The sequence below is a fragment of the Bufo gargarizans genome, chromosome 3 (assembly GCF_014858855.1).
Source record: "Bufo gargarizans isolate SCDJY-AF-19 chromosome 3, ASM1485885v1, whole genome shotgun sequence".
NCBI classification, from domain to species: Eukaryota; Metazoa; Chordata; class Amphibia; order Anura; family Bufonidae; genus Bufo; species Bufo gargarizans.
Window position 1 is genome coordinate 89,801,260 of NC_058082.1, and position 23,715 is coordinate 89,824,974.

The window sequence follows — 23,715 nt, forward strand, 5'->3', positions numbered from 1 at the left end:
CCGCTCGATAGATCATCAGCATCTGATCGGCGGGGGTCCAACACCTGGGACCCCCACCGATCAGCTGTTTGAGAAGGCAGCGGCGCTCCAGCAGCGCCACGGCCTTCTCACTCTTTACCGCTGGCCCAGTAATGTCATGACTAGTATCAAATTGCCTGGGCAGGGCTAAGCTCCATTCAAGTGAACGGAGTTTAGCCGTGCCCAGGCAAGTTAATACTAGTCGTGACTTCACTGGCACAGTGGTAAACAGTGAGAAGGCTGCGGCGCTGCTGCCTTCTCAAACAGCTGATGGGGGGGGGGTGTCGGACCCCCGCCGATCAGATGCTGATGATATATCCAGAGGATAGATCAGTTTAAACAAACTGCAGAACCCTTTTAGGTTCGTCTTACCCCTTTAGTGATTCCCCTCTACACCTTACTGGCTCATTTGCATACCAAATAAACTGGATTTTCAAAGGATAAAAACATTTATTGCTGGAACAAAAGCACATCTTGAAATAAGGTACTAGTGCTATTAGGCTTTGACTTTACATCAACAGCGATCATCCTGGTGACATATGAAACCTGGAGTAAAACTGTTTGCGGAGGCCAACTGCCTTCGAGCTTCTTTTGGCTGATAAGGGTTATGTGACAAAGCTTCTATTGGCTAATGTATATTTTGGTAATCTCTCAGGAACGGTACGTCCTAGAGAGCTTAGACCTAGTCCAAAACCTTCCCAGACACCTGATGTACCTATGTGGCATATTTCGTGATTGTAAATGCGACGGTGCGGATTCCTTTAGCGGATATACGTCAACTCAACTTTATATATTAGATATATAAATATATACATACACACACTATATCTATATATAAATAATCTATATCTATATATAAATAAATTTGATTCGTTGGTGATAGTGTTCATAAATATAATAATTATTAGTACAGCTTTCTATTTTTTACTGGTGGTATCAAATGGGAATAAAGCGCTGGCCAATTAGGAAAATACCACATAGGAGGATCCAGCAACATCACAGAACTCTCCTCCTCTGCAATGCCGGGAGCAATGTGACGTATTCAGCGCAGGCAGGAAGCCGGCGAGCGCCCTTCCCTCACTGTGCCTAATTTTGAACGGCATGGCACAGGACCAAAATTTCCCCAGCACACAGGGCCGGCAGGAGGAGGTGAACGCTGTCTGGCCCTGTCAATCAAGGATGGAAGGGCGTGACACGAGGTGGGAGAAGGGAGTCTCTAGGAGTAGGAACAAGGCCGTCCACCCCCCTCTGCTCCTAGAGGCTAATTTGCATATAATAAAACATAAAATTGCACAAAAATGGGGACATACCTAAGAAAAATAATACCACAGTTAGATTCAGCTGATATTTGCACATGTATAATGTCAGCCTGTTTAATAGGGATAATTGTGGTGACAAACCCTTTAAGTATCAGCGTTTAGTCAGGTTTATTTTTTTTGCCCTCCATGCGTCATCTATATTCCACAGATACTGATAGGCTGAAAATTAAATTTCCAGAGCACCTACCAATAGTCCAGGAAAACCACTGGGCTAACAGATTCATGTTTTGTGTACGGTTTTCACGGACCCAGACTATAATATGTACTTCCGTGGTGTCATCACACAGCATGAAAAACCACTGATAAAAGCCATATGGACCCCTTACCTTGAGTACCAGACATATTATAGCAGCTAATAGTCTAGGGCTGTGATGGCTAACCTCCGGCACTCCAGCTGTAGTAAAACTACGACCCCCAAGATGCACACTCGCTTACCACCGCATGACTTTATACGTTGTGGCGGTAAGCTATTTAAAATTACAGGTTGTTTAAATCTCATTTTTGCTGTACATCAAGCAGATACTTTCGTAAAAAGATAAAACAAATGTATGGCTTGAAGTACCCATTGACTATAGTTGGACAAAGCTAGATCAGAAGTGCATACTTCTGACTGACTGTTTGCAGTTAACGTAGTTGTACTTTTTTTTTTTGTCAGGACTGAATAACGCAGCATATTTTATTTTTTTTTTTTTGCAGGACAGAAAAAATAAAATAAAAAAGTATAGAAAACAGGAATTAGACTTACTGGTAATTCAGTTTCCATGAATCCACCATGATGGCACACATGAGAAATTGACCCCTGACCTCTGTAGGGGCATGAACAGAGAAAGGTTAAATTGACCCCTCCCACCACCCTACACCAGTGAGTTCCAGATTACAGTGCTCCGACCCACTATAAGTGTAACATGCATTTTATTTTATTTTTTTGTATTTCCTCATACCAGCACATATTTTAATTATTTTGAATTTTTTTGGGGGTGGGATATTGTGCAGTCATGGTGGATTCATGGAAACTGAACTACCGGTAAGTCTAATTCCAGTTTTCCATTTCACCACCATGACGGCACACATGAGAGACCTACTAGATTACCAACATTAAAGGGGGGGGGGGGGGGGGCTATGGCTTGTAAAACTTTCCTCCCAAAAGAAAGATCTGAGGATCTGGATAAGTCCAATCTATAGTGTCTTACAAAAGTATTCATACTAGACCATTTGGCTGCTCTGCATATTTGTTCCAGAGAAGCCCGTGCTCATTCAGCATATGATGAGGAAATTGACCTGGTAGAATGGGCTTTAACTCCTACAGGGCAACTAATACCCTGAATATTGTAACAATCTGAAATAGTCAGTCTGATCCATCTAGTGTTTGTTGCTTTGGATACTGCTTTGCTTTATTTCTTCCTCGGAATTGGATAAGTTAATTATGCCACTTGGCGTAAATCCTTGGTGTTTTCCAGGTATTTGAGGACCGTTCTTCTGACATCTAGGCAGTGGAATTGCTTCTCCCCAGGATTTTTGGGGTTTGTGCAGAAGGAAGGTAATATTTCTTGGTTTCTATGGAAATCTGTTACTAGCTTAGGTAAAAACCCTGGATCTAGTTTGAGGGTTATCCTGTCTTCTTGTATAGTGAGGTATGGATCACGAATTGAAAGGGCTGAAAGCAGTTTTCTGTGAAAGGTCCTTTAAAGAGATGTATTCTAAAGGTTCAAATGGAGCCCCTGTTTTAAGAACCATATTTAAGTCCCAGGAAGGCATCCGGTGTCTGACTGAAGGTCTTAGTCTAGATGTGGATCTAATAATTCTCCTGATCCATCTATGACTGGCCAGTTCAATGTCAAAGAAGGCACTTACGGCTGAAATCTGAACCTTCAGGGTAGATGGTCTGAGGCCCAGTTCTAGACCCTTTTGAAGAAAGTCTAGGATCTTCTGAATATTGGGCTCTGAGTGGTTAGGTGTGTCCTCTTCACTTCAGATACAGAATTTTTTCATATTGTGAGGTAAATGGCACCGGTAACTTTTTTTCTACTTGCCTTGAGAGTAGATATTACCTTCTCAGAAAGGCCTTTGCGTCTTAGGATGTCGGATTCAGGATCCATGCTGTTAGTTTGAAGAGTTCCGGATGTGGATGTGAGATCGGGCCCTGGACCAAGGTATCCTTCCTGAGTGGAAGAGTTAAAGGTTCCTGTGGAGATAGTTTCATTAGTATGGAGAACCAACTTCTCGTGGGCCAGAACTGGGTTATTAGGATTAGTTTTGCCGACTCTTGCATGGCTTTCTGTAGAACCCTGGGTATTAGCTGGAATGGGGGAAAAGCATAAGCGAGGCCCCAATTCCAGTTTTGGGAAAACGCATCTATTGCCTAAGGATTGTCCCTTGGGTTCAAGGAGCAAAATAATGAGACTTTTGCGTTTAGTTTGGACGCGAATAGGTCTATCGATGGGAGACCCCACTTTTCTACCAACAGGTTGAATATCTCGCTGTTTAAGGACAATTCTGACTGATCTATCGTGGTCCTGCTCAGAAAATCTGCTATTAAGTTCTGTTCTCCTTTTAGGTGAATGGCAGAGACAGATTTTACTTTTTCCCTCTGCCCAGAAGAATATTTTTGCGGATAGATTCTGTAGTCTTACTGCTCTTGTACCCCCCTGATGTTTTAGGTAGGATATGGTTGTTACGTTGTCTGAGAAGAGCTTTATGTGGTTGTTTACCATTTCTGCCGAGGCCGGCTTCAAGGTCTCCCATACTGCTCTGAGTTCCCGATAGTTCGAGGATCGCATTGCTATCTCCATAGACCAGATTTCCTGATAGAGGTTTGTGTTGACCTTTGCTCCCTATCCCATGCCGCTTGCGTTGGTGTGGATAATTATTGCTGGTGTTTTCTGCCATTCTACGCCCTTCCTTAGATTTTTTTAATCCAACCACCAGAGTGTGGAGCTTTTTACGTGTCCTGGGATCCGAATCCTTTGGTCTAGTGATGACTTGTGCTTGTCCCACTTCTTCAGAAGCCAAGCCTGGAGGGTTCTGTAGTGTTTTGTGGAGTCTAAAAGAACTCCCAGAAATTTTACCCTTGTTTTTTGTGATAGGCAGGACTTGTTTAAGTTTATTATCCATCCTAGATTTTTTAAAAGATCGCAAAACCTGTCTCGATCTATTTTTATCTGTTGTTCGGAGTCTGATATGATTAGGAAGTTGTCTAAGTAGGGGACGAATGTAAGACAAATAATAACCTGCTCTTGAATTCCTTAGAAATGCCTAATTTTTTTCTGGGGGCAGATGATATCCCGAAGGGGAGGGCGACGAATTGAAAATGGGATAGGTTCCCCGAGTAATCTTTTATGGCGAACCTCAGATATTTTTGAGACTCAGTACGGATCGGAACGTGGTAGTGCGACTAGTAGTCTTTTAGGTCGACTGTATACATCAGGGCGTTTTTTTTTTATTAGAAGGATGGTGGAGCTCAGGGATTCCATCTTGAATTTCCTGTAGGTAACATGCTTGTTTAGGTCCCTTAAGTTTATTATCATTCGATAGGCACCCCCATTTTTATTTTTATTTTTTAACACTCGGGACCAGGTTTGAGTAATAGCCCTGACCCTGTTGAGATAGAGGGACTGGAATTACTACTCCCAATTTTTGGAGATCCTGAATTCTTTCCCAAATTAATGGTAACTGTGCCGGATGATGAGAGATTTTGAATCCTGTAACCGTCCTTTATTATGTTTAAAGCCCAAAGATTTGAAGTTATGGATTTCCACTGCGGGTAGTCTTCCCCCTATCCTGGAGTCATCGTCGCTGGATTTGTTTTGGGGATTAAGAAGATATCCTCTACCCTGCCCCCTTTTTGAATAGCTCCAGCGGCCCGTTTTACCTTTTCCCCGAAAGGATTTCCCTTGATTAAACTGGGGACGAAAGGGCAATTTCCTTTTAGTCAGCTTTTCTTCAGGAAAACCTGTTTTCTTGTCGGTAGCTTTTTCTAGGATCGTGTCCAGAACGGGGCCAAATACATACTCCCCAGAAAAAGCTATTGAGCATAACTTAATTTTGGATGCTATATCTCCCCCCCAGGATTTCATCCAAAGAGCTCTTCTGGCGGCATTGGATAAAGCCACATCTTTAGCTGAAAAACTGATAGTTTCTGCTGAGGCATTAGCTAGGAAGCTGTAGCTGATTTCAATAATGGAATTGAATCTAATATCTGTTCTTGTGATGTTTTATTAATAAAATGTCTCTCTAGTTCATTCAACCAGAGATACATCGATTTAGCCACTGAGGTTGCGGTGATATTCGTCTTAAGGCAATACATTGCCGCTTCCCAAGACTTCCTCATGAGACTATCCGTCTTCCTTTCCATAGTATCTTTTAATTGGGAAGAGTCCTCAAAAGGTAGCGAGTTTTTTTATTTACTTACTTTTGCTACCTGGATGTCAATTCTAGGTATTATATTAAATACCTTAGATTCAGTGCGGTCAAATAATCTGCTCTTGAATTCCTTAGAAATGCCTAATATTTTCTCACAGAATGCCACTCATCCATAATCATTTCTTTAATGTTTTCATTCATGGGAAACACTCTAAAGCGTTTCGTTTTTAATCCCCCAATCTCCTGAATTGAGTGAGGTTTTTGGACATCCTCTACTCCCATTAGTAACTCTAACCGCCTTTAAAAGATCATTCATCTCAGTCGTGGAGAAAAATAATTTTTTTTGATTCATCTGTTATTTCCCCTTCAGATAAGGGATGCTCGTCTTAATCTCTTTTAGATGAGGAAGCCTCGTCCTCCAACCCTTCAGTCTGAGGAGGATATGTATCAATTTTTGGCGTTTGAGAAGGTACTGCAAGGGCTTCTTCGCGAAAGGATGCCAATGAAGATCTAACTTCCTCTTGGATCCTGAACTTGAATTCCTGCATGATAGACGGCTGTTCATCGCTCACAATTTTTGTAATACACTCCTTACAGAGCTTTTTAGTATATCAGGAAGTTTAGCACAGCATTGGATGCATCTCATAGTCTTCCTGGGTTTCTTCAAGGTTTGTTTAGAGACCTATGTGAGAGCAGCTGTATTAACCTCCCTGGCGGTATGATTATGTCAGGAATTTTGTACCAAAAGTGGTACAATTTTAGGAGTAGCTAAAATTAACATTGGTGCAAAAGCATCTATAAAAACCAAATGTGTGCACATAAAATATATACTATTCAGGCTCCTGGTTCTGAACCTGGAATAGCAAAATACTCCAGTCTCCGAAAAATTATATAATAAGCGGGACATGTGAAACTCACCTGTAGAATCTTTTTCTCGTCTTTTCCATTGGGGGACACAGACCATGGGTATAGCTTAGAGGTATTACTAGGAGGGACACTATGCAAAAAAAGAAGCTCCTCCTCCTCGGGCTATACCCCCAGGCTCCACCAGGAGGACTTCAGTCGTTGCAAAAGCAGTAGGAGAAGGAGATAATGGAAAACACAATGGAAACCATCACACAGCACACCATGAGGCGGAAACGAAAAAAGGGCCGGGAGCTGTGTCCCCCAATGGAAAAGACGAGAAAAAGATTTTACAGGTGAGTTTCACAAAAAATCTCATTTTCTCGTACATTCCATTGGGGGACACAGACCATGGGACATCCAAAAGCAGTCTATGGGGTGGGGAAAAATAAAAAACCCGACACCGCCAGGAGAAGAAACATCCAACAGTCAAACAGGAACCACAGCCTGCAATACCCTACGCCCAAGGACAGCATCAGCCGAGGCCAGCGAGTGCAACTGATAGAACTTCGTGAAGGTATGTAAGGACGACCAAGTGGCCGCCTTACACAACTGGGACGCGGAGGCGCGATTGCGTCTAGCCCAAGAAGCTCCCACCGCCCTTGTGGAGTGAGAGGTAATCAGACGGGGGAACCTGGCCACGAGCGCGATAGGCCGCAGCCATAGTGGAGCGGATCCACCGCGCCACAGTGACTTTGGAAGCCGCCAGACCCTTACGAGGCCCCTCGGGAATCACAAAGAGGGAGTCCAAACGGCGGGAGGAGGCGGTAGCCCCCAGATACACCTTCAGGGCCCTGACTAGGTCCAGGGAGTGGAGAGCACGTTCCTTGGGGTTTGCCAGAGAAAGACAAAAAAAAAAGAGGGTAGGACAAGATCCTCGTTAAGGTGGAAGGGAGAAACCACCTTGGGCAAAAATGAAGGAACCGGCCGGAGCACCACTTTTTCCTGGTGAAAAAACAGAAAAGGCTCCTGGCAGGAAAGTGCGGCTAGCTCCGAAACCCGCCTGATGGAGGTTATGGCCACCAGAAAACTACCTTTCAGGTGAGTAAGGTCAGCGAGACCTCCCTCAGAGGCTCCAAGGGGGCCGTCTGAAGGGCGCGCAGGACCAAGTTGAGATCCTAGGGGGGCAAGGGAGGAACATACGGAGGAACCGAATGCGCCACCCCCTGCAGGAAGGTTCTCACAGGACCCAAGGAAGCAATGGACCTTTGAAAAAAAGACAGCCAGGGCCGAAACTTGACCCTTCAGAGAACTCCGCAACCGCCCCCTCTCGAGGCCGGACTGGAGAAAAGACAGCACCACTTGGACAGAGAAACGAAGGGGCGGAAAAGCAGAGTTCTCACAAAAGGTCAGATAGGCCCTCCAGATGCGATAATAGATCCGTGAAGAAGCCAGCTTTCAAACCCTGATCATGGTTCTCACTACCGCATCAGAGAACCCCCTCTTCCTCAGGATGGAGGTCTCAATAGCCACGCCATTAAACACAGCGGCCGTGAATTCTTGTGGAAGAGTGGTCCCTGAGACAGGAGATCCTCTCTGTCGGGAAGAGGCCATGGAACGTCCACCAGCATTCGAGCGACGTTCGAGAACCAGGCGCCGCGAGGCCAATCCGGGGTGATGAGAATGGTCGGTATGCCCTCCGCCTCGATCTTCAGCAGCAGAGGAAGTGGAGGGAAGACAGAGGAGGCTGAATTGCTGCCACGGAGACACCAGCGCGTCTACCCCGTACGCCTGCGGGTGCCGAGCGCGGGCCAGGAACACCGACACCTTGTTGTTGAGCCGGGACGCCATCAAGTCCACGTCCGGACGGCCCCATTGGTGGCAGATGTCTTCGGAAACCTCCGGATGTAGAGACCACTCGCCTGGATCCACTTTGGTGCGACTCAGAAAATCCGCCGTCCAGTTGTCGACTCCTGGAATGTACACCGCCGACAACACTGGAACATGAGACTCTGCCCATAGGAGGATCCTCTCCACCTCCCGCATCACCACCCGACTGCGGGTTCCGCCCTGATGATTAATGTAAGCCAGAGCCGTGGCATTGTCAGACTGAACACGCACCGGACGAGTTGCAAGGAGAGGAGTCCAGTGGGAGAGGGAGTGGAAAATCGCCCTCAGTTCTAAAATGTTTATCGGGAGACGGGATTCCTCCGCCGACCAGACCCCCTGAACTGTGAGGTTCCGGAGAACGCCACCCCAACCAATGAGGCTGGCCTCGTGGTGACTATCGTCCAGGAGAATGGAAGGAAGGACCTTCCCGACGACAGGTTCAGGGGGGACTGCCACCAAGGGAGAGACGCCCGAACTTGCCAGGACAGGCGGATGGGAGCGTCCAGACCCCAAGAGGTCTTGTCCCAGAGGGCAAGGATCACCTGTTGCAGTGGTCGAGTGTGGAACTGGGCATACGGTATGGCCTCGAAGGAGGCAACCACAAGGCCCAGAACCCGCATGCACTCCTGAATGGTGGAACGCGGGGATCGTAGAAGGAGCGACACTGCCAGCTGAATCTGGGAGGACTTGGAATCCGGAAGAAACACTCAAGAAACCGAAGTGTCCAAGACCATACCCAGGAAGGAGAGTCTCTGGGAGAGGCGGAGAGAGGACTTGGGGAGGTTGATCAGCCAACCAAACCGTTCCAGAAATTGAACAGTGATTCGGACGCTGTCCTCGGCCTGTGGAAGTGACGGGGCTTTTATCAAAATGTCATCCAGGTAAGGCAACAAAGAGATGCCCTTGGTGCGAAGAAGCGCCATGAGAGGCGCTGGGACTTTGGTAAAAACTCGAGGGGCGGTCGCCAACCTGAAAGGAAGGGCGACAAACTGGTAATGACGACCCCTGACAGCAAAACGCAGAAAACGAAGGTGAGACTCTGCAATAGGGACATGCAAGTAGGCGTCCTGAATGTCCACAGACATGAGAAATTCTCCTGGAAGCAGAGAAACAATAACGGAGCGGAGGGACTCCATGCGAAACTTCCGCACCCGTAGAAACTTGTTGAGAAGTTTCAGATCTAGGATCGGACGCACGACCCCTCCTTCTTTGAAACAACGAACAGGTTTGAGTAGAAACCTGTGACTTATTCTTCCAGGGAAACGGGGGAAATAACACCACGGTCCAGAGGGGAGGAGACGGCCAAAAGGAGGTCCGAGGCCCTGGCCGGATCCCCCGGGACGCGAGAAGGGAAAAAACGTTCCGGTGGTCTGGACGCGAACTCTAACTTGTAACCGGACGTTACAATTTCCAGAGCCCTGAACGTGAGCCCTCCAAACCTGCTGAAAGGAGAGCAGGCGGCCCCCCACCGCGAGAGGTGGGAGCACCCCTTCATGCGGAGGACTGCTTGGGAGCAGAAGGACACGCTGACTGCGCCCGCGGTCGCCGAGAGGGCTGGGGCTTGAAGAGGGGCTTTTTGCGGGAGTCCTGGGATCCCCCGGCTGAAGAAGATGCCGACGTTCTGGCAGTGGAGAAGCGACGAAGTGCCTGGACCCAGAAACCTAAAGCCTGAGATCGAAAAGGGCCCTTGGTCCTTGGTTGAGGCAGATGAGTACTCTTACCCCCCGTTGCGGCAGAAATGAACTCGTCCAACTGGGCCCCAAAGAGCCTGGACCCTTCGAAAGGGAGGTTAGTGAGGGAACGCTTGGAAGAAGCATCAGTGTCCCACACCTTCAACCAGACCTCCCCGTGCTGAATGACCAAAGAGGGCCGAAATACGGGCAAAGAGGGAACTGATGCCCATTGAAGCCTCACAGAGAAATTTGGAAGCCTGAGTGTCTGCAGGGGCATCCTGCTCCGCCAGTTCATGGTGGTGGCGCTGCAACCACGCCGAAAGGGCTCTGGCGACCCAAGCCGATGCAAAGGCCGGTCGCAGAGAAGTGGACTTGGAAAGCGAATCAGATGCCTGTCCACCGCATCCTGCAGAGAAGAACCGTCTAGGACGGGAAGGGCCGTGTTCTTGGCTAACCTGGCCACCGGAGGATCTACCTTAGGGGAAGAAGTCCACTTTTCCACAGTGTCAGAAGGAAAAGGGCAAAGCGTATCCATGCGCTTGGTGTGCGAAAATGTATTATTAGGGCGGTCCCAAGCCTTTGATATGACCGCAGTGAATTCCTCATGAACGGGGAACACAGACACTAAAGGTGTCACGGACAGCCGCCACCAAATCAGTTACCATAGTAGAAAGCTTAGGCAGGGGTTCCCAATCCATGAACTCGTCCGATCCAGACAATTCCCCTTCGGATTTGCGATCCCTGAGAGAGGGAGAGTCATCCGGGCATGCCTCAAGGCGGGGGGGAGAAGCGGAGTCATCCAAGAAGGAATGCTGCCGCTCACGCTGCCTCTTAGTGGTCAGGCGCCCCCTGTGAGAATCACTGAGAGGAGATGGAATGGTGGATGCTACGGGATTAGTAGCTGCCATACGCTCTATAAAGGACATGGCTGCCTTGGCAACTAAGGCCAGATCCGCGGGCACACTAGACAGGGCGGAGGCCAAGGCTGGTACCGCTGGCTCCGCAGGGGCAGAGGGGAGACTGGGCTGAGCAAGAGAAGGAGGCTGATCCTGTCCAGGAGCAGGGCACGAGTCACAGGTACCAGCGACAGAGAAAGGTGGCAGCAGGTGTCCCAGCAGCTGGTGGGATGCCAGAGCTGACAGGTCGAGCCCGGATCCACTTTTCTTCTGTAGGGGGAATGCGAGGTAGCCTGGGAATGTCAGAAGACGGTGGCAGACACTCCATGGGGGCCAGTAAAGCGCAATGCTGACCTGCATCCCCATCTGGAAAAAAATAAACAGGAGAAGAGTAAGCGTCAACCTCCTTTACCGGACACTAAGCAAAGACTGAAGTCCTCCTGGTGGAGCCTGGGGGTATAGCCCGAGGAGGAGCTTCTTTTTTTTGCATAGTGTCCCTCCTAGTAATACCTCTAAGCTATACCCATGGTCTGTGTCCCCCAATGGAATGTACGAGAAAAGAAAAAAAAAAAAAAAATTTTATATATATATATATATATATATATATATATATATATATATATATATATATATATATATATATATATATATATATACACACACACATATATATATATATATATATATATATATATATATATATATATATATATGTTCTGAAAAAACCGCATGGTCTGAATAGTAGCTTACAATGTTAAAAACAGAAAATGCAAATCAAGCATGGCGACAGTATACTAATCGCTGCTAATCTCGATGGAACAACACAATAAGAATATATTTGAGTATATAAGCACACCAGGAATGGACCAGATCCAGTTCCAGGATTCTGTTCTTCAACCTTCTTGTAGTGCTTCCCACATAAAGAAGGTCACACAGAGTACATCTAATAACATTAATTACCCCAGTGGTATTGCAGTTTATATAAGATTTAATAGGGAAGGTTGAAATATGCTCTGAATCCTCGAAGATTTTGGTAGGCACAACATAGCCTCAAGTTTTGCAGGGATGGCTGCCGCACCATGTGAACCCGGTGTATTTAAGCCAAGTATTGGTCTGGGTTCTTCTCGAAGCTAATTTAAATAATGAAGGGGACAGGAATGTAGCTAGCGTGGAAGACAGTCTAGCTGCCACTCTGTAACCATCCTGCAGTAAACCATGTAAAATATCGTCATCATATAGAATTGATATACATTCCGATACTACCCGTTTGACCTGCTGAAATTGATTACTGTAGGTAAGAACCAAAAGTGGGTGGAATAATGAGATTTTTCACAACTGCTGTGTTTCCTTCCTTCCCTGCCCCATCATCTCTCCCAAAAAGTAAAGAGGTTGCGAGTAGCCTATATAGACATGGCCATTTGGACTTTTGATCGGTCACGACTAAGAACATGTTTGTTCGAAACGTGTAGACGTTTATTTGGAACACTGAGGTGATGCTGTCACTGTATGGATCTGTACTACACCGAATAAAAGGAACCCACAATATTTTCTAACTTCGATGCTGGATTCATCGCTTTATTTCCTACTATTTCACGGTCTTACCAAGGTCTCCGTGCATCAGGTAGAGGCAGCAGGTGAGCTGGATATTGTTTACAGCAATAATAACTTACTTAAACCTGACCAAACAAGACTTTAGAAATTTCAAACACAAAATCATGAATTATAATCTAATAAATAATATAATTTTATTTAATAATGTAAGAAAAATAATTAAAGTTGTCAAACACAGAAAATTCTATAAACATCCTGAGTGTGATAAATTTTGAAACATGGGACTGCACAAAGTCCGACATCACAATCGGGACAATGGAACCTGGTTTCTTTTCAGACTTTTTCTATTGCCATCTCTCTTGGAGCAGCAAACCACACACATCCTGGTAGGTGCTGCCTTTCTTGCGGTTGGCGGGATGTAGTCGATAAAGTGACGACCAGTCAGGCAATTCTGGGCTGACAACGTCAACAGCACGACGTCCAGGTCTGTTCACAGCTACTGATGGCGTCTGGTGGTTGACAAAAATCTGCTCAACCACCTTCCATATAAACTCAGAATGAACAAGAGGCTTGTCACTCTTTGCTCTGTGCAGGATATATGCATTCCAAAGGCATTGTTCCAGAAGATGCCTGAAGATCTTCTTAAAATATTTTTTTTGCTGTTTGCGCCTAGCCGGATAAAATGTCATTGCCTGATGAGCTCTGTCGACACCTCCCATGGTATTATTAGAGTCTATCACGACTTGCAGCTTCAGCACATCTTTTCCACCTTTTGAGTGGACCATGGCAGTAGAAGTATTGTGCACAGTACCATGAGACACACATCCTCCTTGTCTCGCCATCGCATTGCCATCATCTTACCTTTCTGCCAGGCAACCATTTCTCTGGTTTTGAGTTTTTTCTTGGCAAACATAGATGGCATGTCACGTCGGTTAGGCCTAACGGTACCATATGCATCAGTCTTGTTTTGTAGCAAAACCTCATACAGTTTCGGAGATGTGTAGAAATTGTCCGTGGTCACACAATATCCCTGGTTTAGCAATGGCTCTAGCAGTGTAAGGACAGATGTACCTGGGGTTGAACTTCATGCCTTTACTGGTGTAAATGACCGAATTCCAGATGTACCCAGTGGATGACTCGCAGAGCATGTAGGATTTGATGCCAAACCGCGCTCTTTTGGATGCATGGTACTGTATCCAGCTTAAGCGTCCCTTGTGGGCCATCAAACTTTCATCCACGCTGACGTCCCTTTCTGGCACGTAGGTCCGCTGGAAATTGGTCGCAAAAATTTGCCATACCTCCCAGATTTTTTTTTTGTTTGGGCGCAGGATGCGTGGCCTCATCAAATTCTTCATTGTTTGTGAAGTGGAAATACTTCATGATGAGGGAAAACCCGTATTCTGACATCATGGTGCCAAAAAAATTGAGTATCCAGTAACTTATTGGTGGTCCAGTACCATTTCTGGAGCAGTTTCCCCATCACCCCCTGAAGAATGATAAGTCCCAGAAACTGCCACATGTCCTCTTTGGTCACCGGTTCCCACTTTCTGCTTCTGGAAAAGGTGGCATGCAGCGTAGCGGATTGTTGCTCTTGGTAGCAATTTGTCTCCGTGACAATTTTTTCGAATTGCCTCCTCAGTGAGGAATAATTGCAGGTATGCCAGAGGGTTGTCACGCTCAACATCTACCTTCATCCTAGGTGATCCAGTGAACAGGAATCTTGGGGGCGCTATCTGGTCCATATCGCAGTCAATAGGGCACCAAGTGTGCATATGGCTGAGGTCAGGTGCAGGATCATCGCCGTTGTCACTTGCCAGGTCAGACGACAAATCTCACCACAACTCACTATCGCTAAGTTCTGCGAGCACCTCCGCGTCACTGTCGCTCAACTGGTCCAAAAGCGCTTTTATAGTAAAGTTGCGCTTTTTTGATGTCATGTTATAAATTTATTTTATGGGCAAAAATGACAGTAAAATGACAGTAAAATGGCAGGCAAGGGGCACTGTTCAGTCAGATCTGAGGTTATAAAGTGTAATCCTCTCAGATTACAATGTATAACCTATTTTATGCGTGGGACTTTTTGTGTTTATATTTATTTGAATATCCCGCTCAGTTCCGCTCCCATGTGCAGCTGCTGCTCGCAGGGAACGGAACCAGGAAGTCAAATGCGCTCTCCGGCGATCACAGCGGAGGACATCGCCGGATCGCCGGCAGAAGGTGAGGGGGACTCTGCAATGTTACCCCGAGTGTGACTCTGGGTTACCACTCCTGGCAGCGAAAATTAACCCTGAGTCACACTCAGGAATACAGCCAAGGAGGTTAATGCAGGATTCAATGTATAGTATATCAATGTAGGGTACTAGCCCAAGGGGAGGCATTCCATAGTAGTTATTCCAAACTACCTCCTATAATCCCCACTATGGACCCTTTCATTGGTGGGTCTGCTGCCACTACACAAAAAAGTGTACACTCACGGTTTGAAGTGTTGGAGAGTCATGCTCTTTTGGCTGCTGTAGCTCCTGGTCCGACATGTTGTGACTGTCAGCAAGGTACGGAGCTTTTTTAAATTCCCCGCCTGAGAGTCACTTCCGGGTATACTCCTTGACACGGAAGTGACATCAGACGCCCACATACGTGCGACGTCTCGGCCAGCTGATCTCACTAGGAGATAGGAGGCCCGTGGCAGTCGCAGGGAAGGCACCTGATTAACAGGGAGAGTGACCCTGCAGTCTCCCTGTCAGCTTTGGCGTGCGCCTCCGGAAAGCAGGGGACGTACCCGGAACGAGATCTCTGCAAGGGAAGTGCCGAGCTCCCGATGTAGCTGCCAGGTACTATATATAAAAAAAAAAAAAAAGGGGGGGGGGGGGGGGGTACATAATACGTTTCACCTCCCTGACTGGCAAAGAGGACTTTCTCTGTCGTGGCCACTGTAGGGGCAGGAACACACTGGTGTATGGTGGTGGGAGGGGTCAATTTAACCCCTGTTCCTGCCCCTACAGAGGTCAGGGGTCAATCTCTCTCTCGTGTGCCGTCATGGTGGTGAAATGGAAATATATACTTTTTCTATATTAGACGGATGGAAATGTAAGACAATACATTTCCATCTGTTAAACATATCCATTTTTATTCAGATACTTCCTTTGATACACTTCAAATCTTTACTTAACCGCCTCCGGACCGACTAACACAGGATCGCGTTCCGGATGCGGCTCACTCAGGCACAGTCAAGCATCTACACAACATCTCGCGAGATTTCCTGTGAACGCGTGGTAAGCGAGTGGATCTACAGCCTGCCAGCGGCGATCGTTCGCTGGCAGGCTGTAGATGCGATTTTTTTTAATCCCTAACAGGTATATTAGACGCTGTTTTGATAACAGCGTCTAATATACCTGCTACGTGGTCCTCTGGTGGTCCCTTTTGCTTGGATCGACCACCAGAGGACACAGGCAGCTCTGTAATAAGTAGCACCACACTACACCCCCCGGTCACTTATTAACCCCTAATCACCCCATATAGACTACCTGATCACCTCCCTGTACGGCTCCATTCAGACATTTTTTGGGCACAAGTTAGCGGAAATTTATTTTTTTTTTATTTTTTTCTTTCTTACAAAAGTCTCATATTCCACTAACTTGTGACAAAAAATAAAATCTCACATGAACTCACCATACCCCTCACGGAATCCAAATGCGTAAAATTTTTAGACATTTATATTCCAGACTTCTTCTCACGCTTTAGGGCCCCTAAAATGCCAGGGCAGTATAAATACGACACATTTGACCCCATTTCGGAAAGAAGACACCCCAAGGTATTCGCTGAGGGGCATATTGAGTCCATGAAAGATTGAACTTTTTGTCCCAAGTTAGCGGAAAGGGAGACTGAGAAAAAAAAAAAATATTCCGCTAACTTGTGCCCAAAAAAATAAAAAATCTTCTATGAACTCGCCATGCCCCTCATTGGATACCTTGGGGTGTCTTCTTTCCAAAATGGGGTCACATGTGGGGTATTTATACTGCCCTGGCATTTTAGGGGCCCTAAAGCGTGAGAAGAAGTCTGGGATCCAAAGGTCTAAAAATGCCCTCCTAAAAGGAATTTGGGCCCCTTTGCGCATCTAGGCTGCAAAAAAGTGTCACACATGTGGTATCGCCGTACTCAGGAGAAGTTGGGCAATGTGTTTTGGGGTGTCTTTTTACATATACCCATGCTGGGTGAGATAAATATCTCTCTATAATGACAACTTTGTATAAAAAAAATAAATGGGAAAAGTTGACTTTTAGAGAGATATTTCTCTCACCCAGCATGGGTATATGTAATAAGACACCCCAAAACACATTGCCCTACTTCTTCCGAGTACGGAGATACCACATGTTTGACACTTTTTTGCAGCCTAGGTGGGCAAAGGGGCCCACATTCTAAAGAGCACCTTTAGGATTTCACAGGGCCTTTTTAACACTATTGGATTTCAAACTACTTCTCACGCATTAGGGCCCTTAAAATGCCAGGGCAGTATAACTACCCCACAAGTGACCCCATTTTGGAAAGAAGACACCCCAAAGTATTCTGTGAGGGGCATGGCGAGTTCCTAGAATGTTTCATTTTTTGTCACAAGTGTAAAATGATTTATTTTTTTAATTTTTTTTCTTACAAAGTCTCATATTCCACTAACTTGTGACAAAAAATAAAATTTTCCATGAACTCACTATACCCATCACGAAATAGCTTGGGGTGTCTTCTTTCCAAAATGGGGTCACTTGAGGGGTAGTTATACTGCCCAGGCATTTTAGGGGCCCTAATGCGTATATTTTACATATACCCATGCTGGGTGAGAGAAATCTCTCTCTAAAAGACAACTTTTCCCATTTTTTTATACAAAGTTGTCATTTGACAGAGATAATTATCTCACCCAGCATGGGCATGTGTAAAAAGACACCCCAAAACACATTGCCCAACTTCTCCTAAGTACGGCGATACCACATGTCTGACACTGTTTTGCAGCCTAGGTGGGCAAAGGGGCCCACATTCCAAAGAGCACCTTTAGGTTTTCACAGGGCATTTTGTACACATTTTGATTTCAAACTACTTCACGCATTAGGGCCCCTAAAATGCCAGGGCAGTATAACTACCCCTCAAGTGACCCCATTTTAGAAAGAAGACACCCCAAGGTATTTTGTGATAGGCATAGTGAGTTCATGGAAGTTTTTATTTTTTTCACAAGTTAGTGGAATATGAGACTTTGTAAGAAAAAATAAAATAAAAAATCATAATTTTCCGCTAACTTGTGAGAAAAAATAAAAAGTTCTATGAACTCACTGTGCCCATCTGCGAATACCTTAGGGTGTCTACTTTCCGAAATGGGGTCATTTGTGGGGGGTTTCTACTTCTGGGCATTGTAGAACCTCAGGAAACATGACAGGTGCTCAGAAAGTCAAAGCTGCTTCAAAAAGCGGAAATTCACATTTTTGTACCATAGTTTGTAAACACTATAACTTTTACCCAAACCAATAAATATACACTTTTTTTATCAAAGACATGTAGAACAATAAATTTAGAGAATAATTTATATAGAAATGTAGTTTTATTTGAAAAATTTTACAACTGAAAGTGAAAAGTTTAATTTTTTTGCAAACATTTCGGCAAATTTCGATTAATAACAAAAAAAAGTAAAAATGTCAACAGCAATGAAATACCACCAAATGAAAGCTCTATTAGTGAGAAGAAAAGGAGGCAAAATTCATTTGGGTGGTAAGTTGCATGATCGAGCAATATGACCGAGCAATAAACCGTGAAAGTAGTGTAGTGCAGAATTGTAAAAAGTGGTCTGGTCATTAAGGGTGTTTTAGCTAGGGGAGCTGAGGTGGTTAAAGGGGTTGTCACATGAAAAATAAATATGCAACAGTTTTCAAACCAGCACCTGTATCTGAATACTTTTGCAATTGCATGTAACTAAAAATTTGGCATAGCCACTGAGTTATTCAATAAAATGTATCTGTATAGCGCCACCTGCTGTTTATTTTCTTATTATTTCTCTTTCCTGCTTACTGAGATGGTCACACATGCTCAGTTTCATCCTTTAGCAGCCTCCTGAGCTGTGATAGGGAGAGATGAGACACGTCCCCTTAACTGCAACAGAAAATACACTGCCCTTGAGCTGTCCGCTTGATATATATCTAGCAGAGCAATGAATGAGGAGATCTCTGGATCCATGTGAGGTACAGGGCTGGTTCTAGCTTTGATAGAAAGAGGTTGTCATGCCCTATATGATGTCCTCTCTCCACATCTTTAGGCTGGGGCTAGTCCCAGCCTCACAAAACTTTATTGGGTGCATACCATTGCATCTGCTGACACAGATGTGGGTTGCAAGGTGCTGCAGCCCGGTTCTGTCTACCCACCATTTGAACGACTCAAAAATGTCCCATGGTCAGCCTGTGTCCCCTAAAGACATGGTTGACAAAAATGGATATTTGTGACTTACTGTAAAAATCCCTTTATCCTCCATTTATTAGTGGACACAGCTCCCACTCAGTTGCTTATGTCTTTTCCAGGTTCACTGGCCTTTTTATTAGATTTTCATGACTCTCTCTTGGTTTAATTCTCCTACTGCTTTAGCATGTACTGATTTAACTTAGTCCCTGTGGGAATGGTATATCTGGGGGGAGGAGAGAACACTTTTGTATTTAGTGCCTGCCTCCTACTGGCAGCAGCTATACCCATGTTTGGCTTGTGTACCTCAACAAACAGAAAAGGATTTTACGGAAATTAACAGGAAGGAACGCTGCATGCTTAACTTATACAAGTCAGAACATATATAAATACCTAGCTCCAAGATGTCAGCAGGATGACATCGGCTGCCCGTCTTACTTAACATATCTAGCATTCGCTCAAGCATGATGAGCTGCATTTTTTGGGAATAACGTTGGACGTAAATGTTGGAGGGATTTATCACGTGAGTTAGGTATACGTGTTCCTGTGTGACTGCAAAAAAAATAAAAATAAAAGTTATTCTAATATTAAATGCATGCATACCTGATGACAGACAAAATTACAGACAGGAAGAAAGGGAAACTCTTAATTAGAGGGACTGACTTTTCTTTTTAGAAAATGGAGCACAGGTGCCCGTCATCTTTTGGCTCTTCTTGACTCTCTTTGGCTTACAATTACTGAATTCTGTAAATACAATAAAAAAAAAATAAATCAATGAGCATACAATGGAAATGCATAAATTACATACAATATTCAAACTTTCAACAGAACAGTATTAAGTACACATTAAAGGCTACTTTCACACTTGCGCTAGGTGCAGATCCGTCTGGTATCTGCACAGACGGATCCGCACCTATAAATGCAAACAATGGTATCCGTTCAGTGCAGATCCGTCTGCATAACATCTTTTTCAGATCTGAGTTTTCACAATCGTAAAAACACACATCCGACAGTATATTCTAACACAGAGGCGTTCCCATGGTGATGGGGACGCTTCAAGTTAGAATATACTAAGAATTGTGTACATAACTGCCCCCTGCTTAATTAACCCGAGGGGTTAATTGTGCGGATCTTAGCCCCTTGAACGGGTGATGCCAGGCAGCAGGGGCCAGACCCCCCTCCCTCCCCAGTATTAGAAGGATTGGTGGCCAGTGCCCCCGCCCCTCCCAGTATTAAAAGCATTGGTGGCAGTGGCCACAGGCTAACAACCCCCCTCCCACATCATTGGTGGCAGCGGAGCGGCATTTCCGATCGGAGTCCCAGTTTAATCGCTGAAGCTCCGGTTACCATGGCAGCCAGGACGCTACTCCAGTCCTGGCTGCCATGGTCGGCGCTCCTCCTACTGGTAAGTGACAGGTCTGTGCGATGCGCCGCACAGACCTGTCACTTACCAGTAGGAGGAGCGCCAGCCGCCAAGCAGACAGCGCAGGTAAGTATAAGCTAAGTAACCATGGCAGCCAGGACTGGAGTAGCGTCCTGGCTGCCATGGTAACCAATCGGAGCCCCAGCGATTAAACTGGGACTCCGATCGGAAATGCTGCTCCGCTGCCACCAATGATTTTGGGGGGGTTGTTAGCCTGTGGCCACTGCCACCAATGCTTTTAATACTGGGGCGCACTGGCCACCAATGCTTTTAATACTGGGGAAGGATGGGGGTTCTGGCCCCTGCTGCCTGGCACCACCCGATCAGCACCTGAGGGGTTAATTGTGCGGATCACAGCCCCCTGTAAGAGATCGGGTCGTGCCAGGCAGCAGGGGGCAGTTATGTACACAGTTCTTAGTATTCTAACTTTAGGCGTTAGAATATACTGTCGGATCTGAGTTTTCACGCTCTAACTCAAATCCGATGGTATATTCTAACAGAGGAGTTCCCATGGTGATTGGGACGCTTCAAGTTAAAATATACCATCGGATTGGAGAAAACTCCTGACATTACATTGAAAGTCAATGGGGGACGGATCCGTTTGCAATTGCACCATATTGTGTCAACGTTAGGGATCGACCGATTATCGGATTTACCGATATTATCGGCCGATATTCAGGATTTTGAACACTATCGGTATCGGCATCTATTTTGCCGATATTCCGATAGTGTATGGGGAACACAGATCGCGCTGCTGACAGCGCTCTCCGTGTTCCCCTTAGCAGCACAGGGGAGAAGGAAGCAGTGTCTCCTCCCCCTGTGCTGCTGCTGCTGCCGCCAATGAGAGGACAGGGGACAGGAGGAGGGGAGGAGCTATGGCCACTGCTCCACCAATGAAGATTAATCTATCATTCATTCATATACAGGAGGCGGGAGCTGCAGGATCACATAGCCGGCTCCCGACCTCTATGAGCTGTAGCTGCGATCTGCGGTAGTTAACTCCTCAGGTGCCGCGGATCGCAGCTACTGCTCATAGAGGTCGGGAGCCGGCTATGTGATCCTGCAGCCAGCTCCCACCTCCTGTATATGAAATTAAGCTTCATTGGTGGCGCAGTGCGCCCCCCAAAGCCCCCCAGTATCAGACATTGGTGGCGCAGTGCGCCCCCCAAGCCCCCCCAGTATTAAGCATTGGTGGCGCAGTGCGCCCCCCCCTCCCCCCCAGTATTAAGCAGTGGTGGCGCATAGGGCCCCCCACCCCAGTCGCAGTGCGCCCCTCCACAGGATCCCCTCTCCCTTGCTCCTCCGATCGGAGCCCCAGCAGTGTAATGCTGGGCCTCCGATCGGTTACCATGGCAGCCAGGACGCTATTGAAGCCCTGGCTGCCATGATAAGCTCCATGCTGCTGTGTGCACAAAGCACACAGCAGCAGGGACAGTGTGAGCTCCTATTCACCCTGATAGATCTCTATCAGGGTGAATAGGACAAGGGTTCTAGTCCCTAAGGGGGCTAAAAGTTAGTTAAAAAAAAAAAAATTACAAAAAAAATAATAAAAACACCAAAATATAAATGAAAAAGAAAGATTTACAAAAAAAAAATACACATTAACAATAAACATTAATTTTCAGCAGATTTGTGGGAATTTTAATTTTTTTTTCAAAAATGAAAATTCCCAGAATATCGGTATAAATTATCGGCTATCGGCCTGAAAGTTCACAAATTATCAGTATCGGCCCTAAAAAATCAATATCGGTCGATCCCTAGTCAACGTCAAACGGATCTGTCCCCATTGACTTGCATTGTAAGTCAGGACGGATCCGTTTGGCTCTGCACGGCCAGGCGGACACCAAAACACTGGTGTCCGCCTCCAGAGCGGAATGGAGCCAAACCGATGCATTCTGAACGGATCCTTATCCATTCAGAATGCATTGGGGATGAATGGATCCGTTCGGGGCCGCTTGCGAGAGCCCTCAAACGGATCTCACAAGCGGAACCCCAAACGCAAGTGTGAAAGTAGCCTAATACCTCAAGAAGGGCTACGATATTGATGACCTATCCTCAGGATTATTTTTACTTATACAACACTGACGTTCCACAGCCCTTTTGTGCTTTACGGTTCATTTTAGTGGTTCTCTCTCTTTATTACTTCAGAATGAAGTAAACAGATACAAAACCCTATTATTCTGTGGCTTCTACAGATGAGCACAATGCTGCATAACTAAGAGCCGAGTTCACTGTATATGCATAATGCACACTGGAAGATTCTTAGGAGGGGATACTACTGGGGGTATAAAGGAGCTTTACATGTAACAAAGTAAGCTCCAAACAAGACGTCTGTGAGAACATTACCTTACCTCTTGTGGATACCATTTTGGGCACTGGTTGGCAGGGTAAACGAGGAGCTTCTCTAAGATCGGACGCTGAAACTGGTGGAACATCTTAGCGATATGTCATCAATGGTTGAGATGAGACAACCTGTTTAAGCCTATTTAATGCCGTCCCTAACAATCCACTGTAAAACTATCTAAATTTCCTATCAGTATATCTTGGGAGTGTGTGCAGGAGTACCTGGAGAAAACCCACACAGACACAAAAAGAGCATACAAACTCCATGCAGATATTGTCATTGATTGGATTCAAACCTAGAATACCAGGGCTGCAAGGTACCAGTTCTAACCACTTAGCTACCATGCTGCCCGGTGGGCCCTGACACCCGGTATCCTCGCTTATCAGCAATTTCAGGCAGCTGCAGCACGAGAGACTTTTTAGTGTAAAGTGCTGGAAGGAGACATCTTCTTACACTGTGTAGTGACCATGTCTGTGAACTGCAGCCCAGCTCCCATTCTGAGCTGCACTACCCTACGCTGAAAAATACACAGTATGCAGAGCCTTCTGCTTCCACCCCATACACTGTATAGCTGACAGTGCCACAGCTGAACAGTAGGGGGTGCTGAGTGTTGAACCACTACCAATAATATGATTACCTATTCTGACGACAGGTCATCAATATCTGTACTCCATACAACCCCTTTAAGCCTATATAACCAAGAAGAGTTATTTGACTTATTTCAAAAACATCCCAAAGCCCCCAAAAGTGATAAAACAATATACCTCCTATATAAGACATATACAGACCACTTAATCCCCCACTGCTCTCAGTAACAGTGGGACTGCAGGCTGATGCCAATATTTTGCAATCCCATCCAACCTATTGTAGAGGTTCCTAAAATTACAGGTATAGGTGTGGTGTCAGCCTTAGCAGGGTGAAGAATCCACTATCTGTTTAGGCTTTAGTGGTATGGGGACTTCCAAGGTGAGACAAGTTA

General features: G+C 45.8%; 1 protein-coding gene across 1 annotated transcript in view; it reads right to left on the bottom strand.

Moving 5' to 3' along the window:
- RNF17 (ring finger protein 17) overlaps nt 1-23,715 on the bottom strand; it is a 229,934-nt gene that overhangs the window by 150,887 nt on the left and 55,332 nt on the right. The window contains exons 8-9 of the mRNA XM_044288148.1: nt 19,633-19,713; nt 19,363-19,521 (exon numbers count right to left, since the gene is read on the bottom strand). Of these exons, the coding sequence (XP_044144083.1) occupies nt 19,363-19,521; nt 19,633-19,713 (240 nt within the window). The remainder of the gene's footprint in view (nt 1-19,362; nt 19,522-19,632; nt 19,714-23,715) is intronic.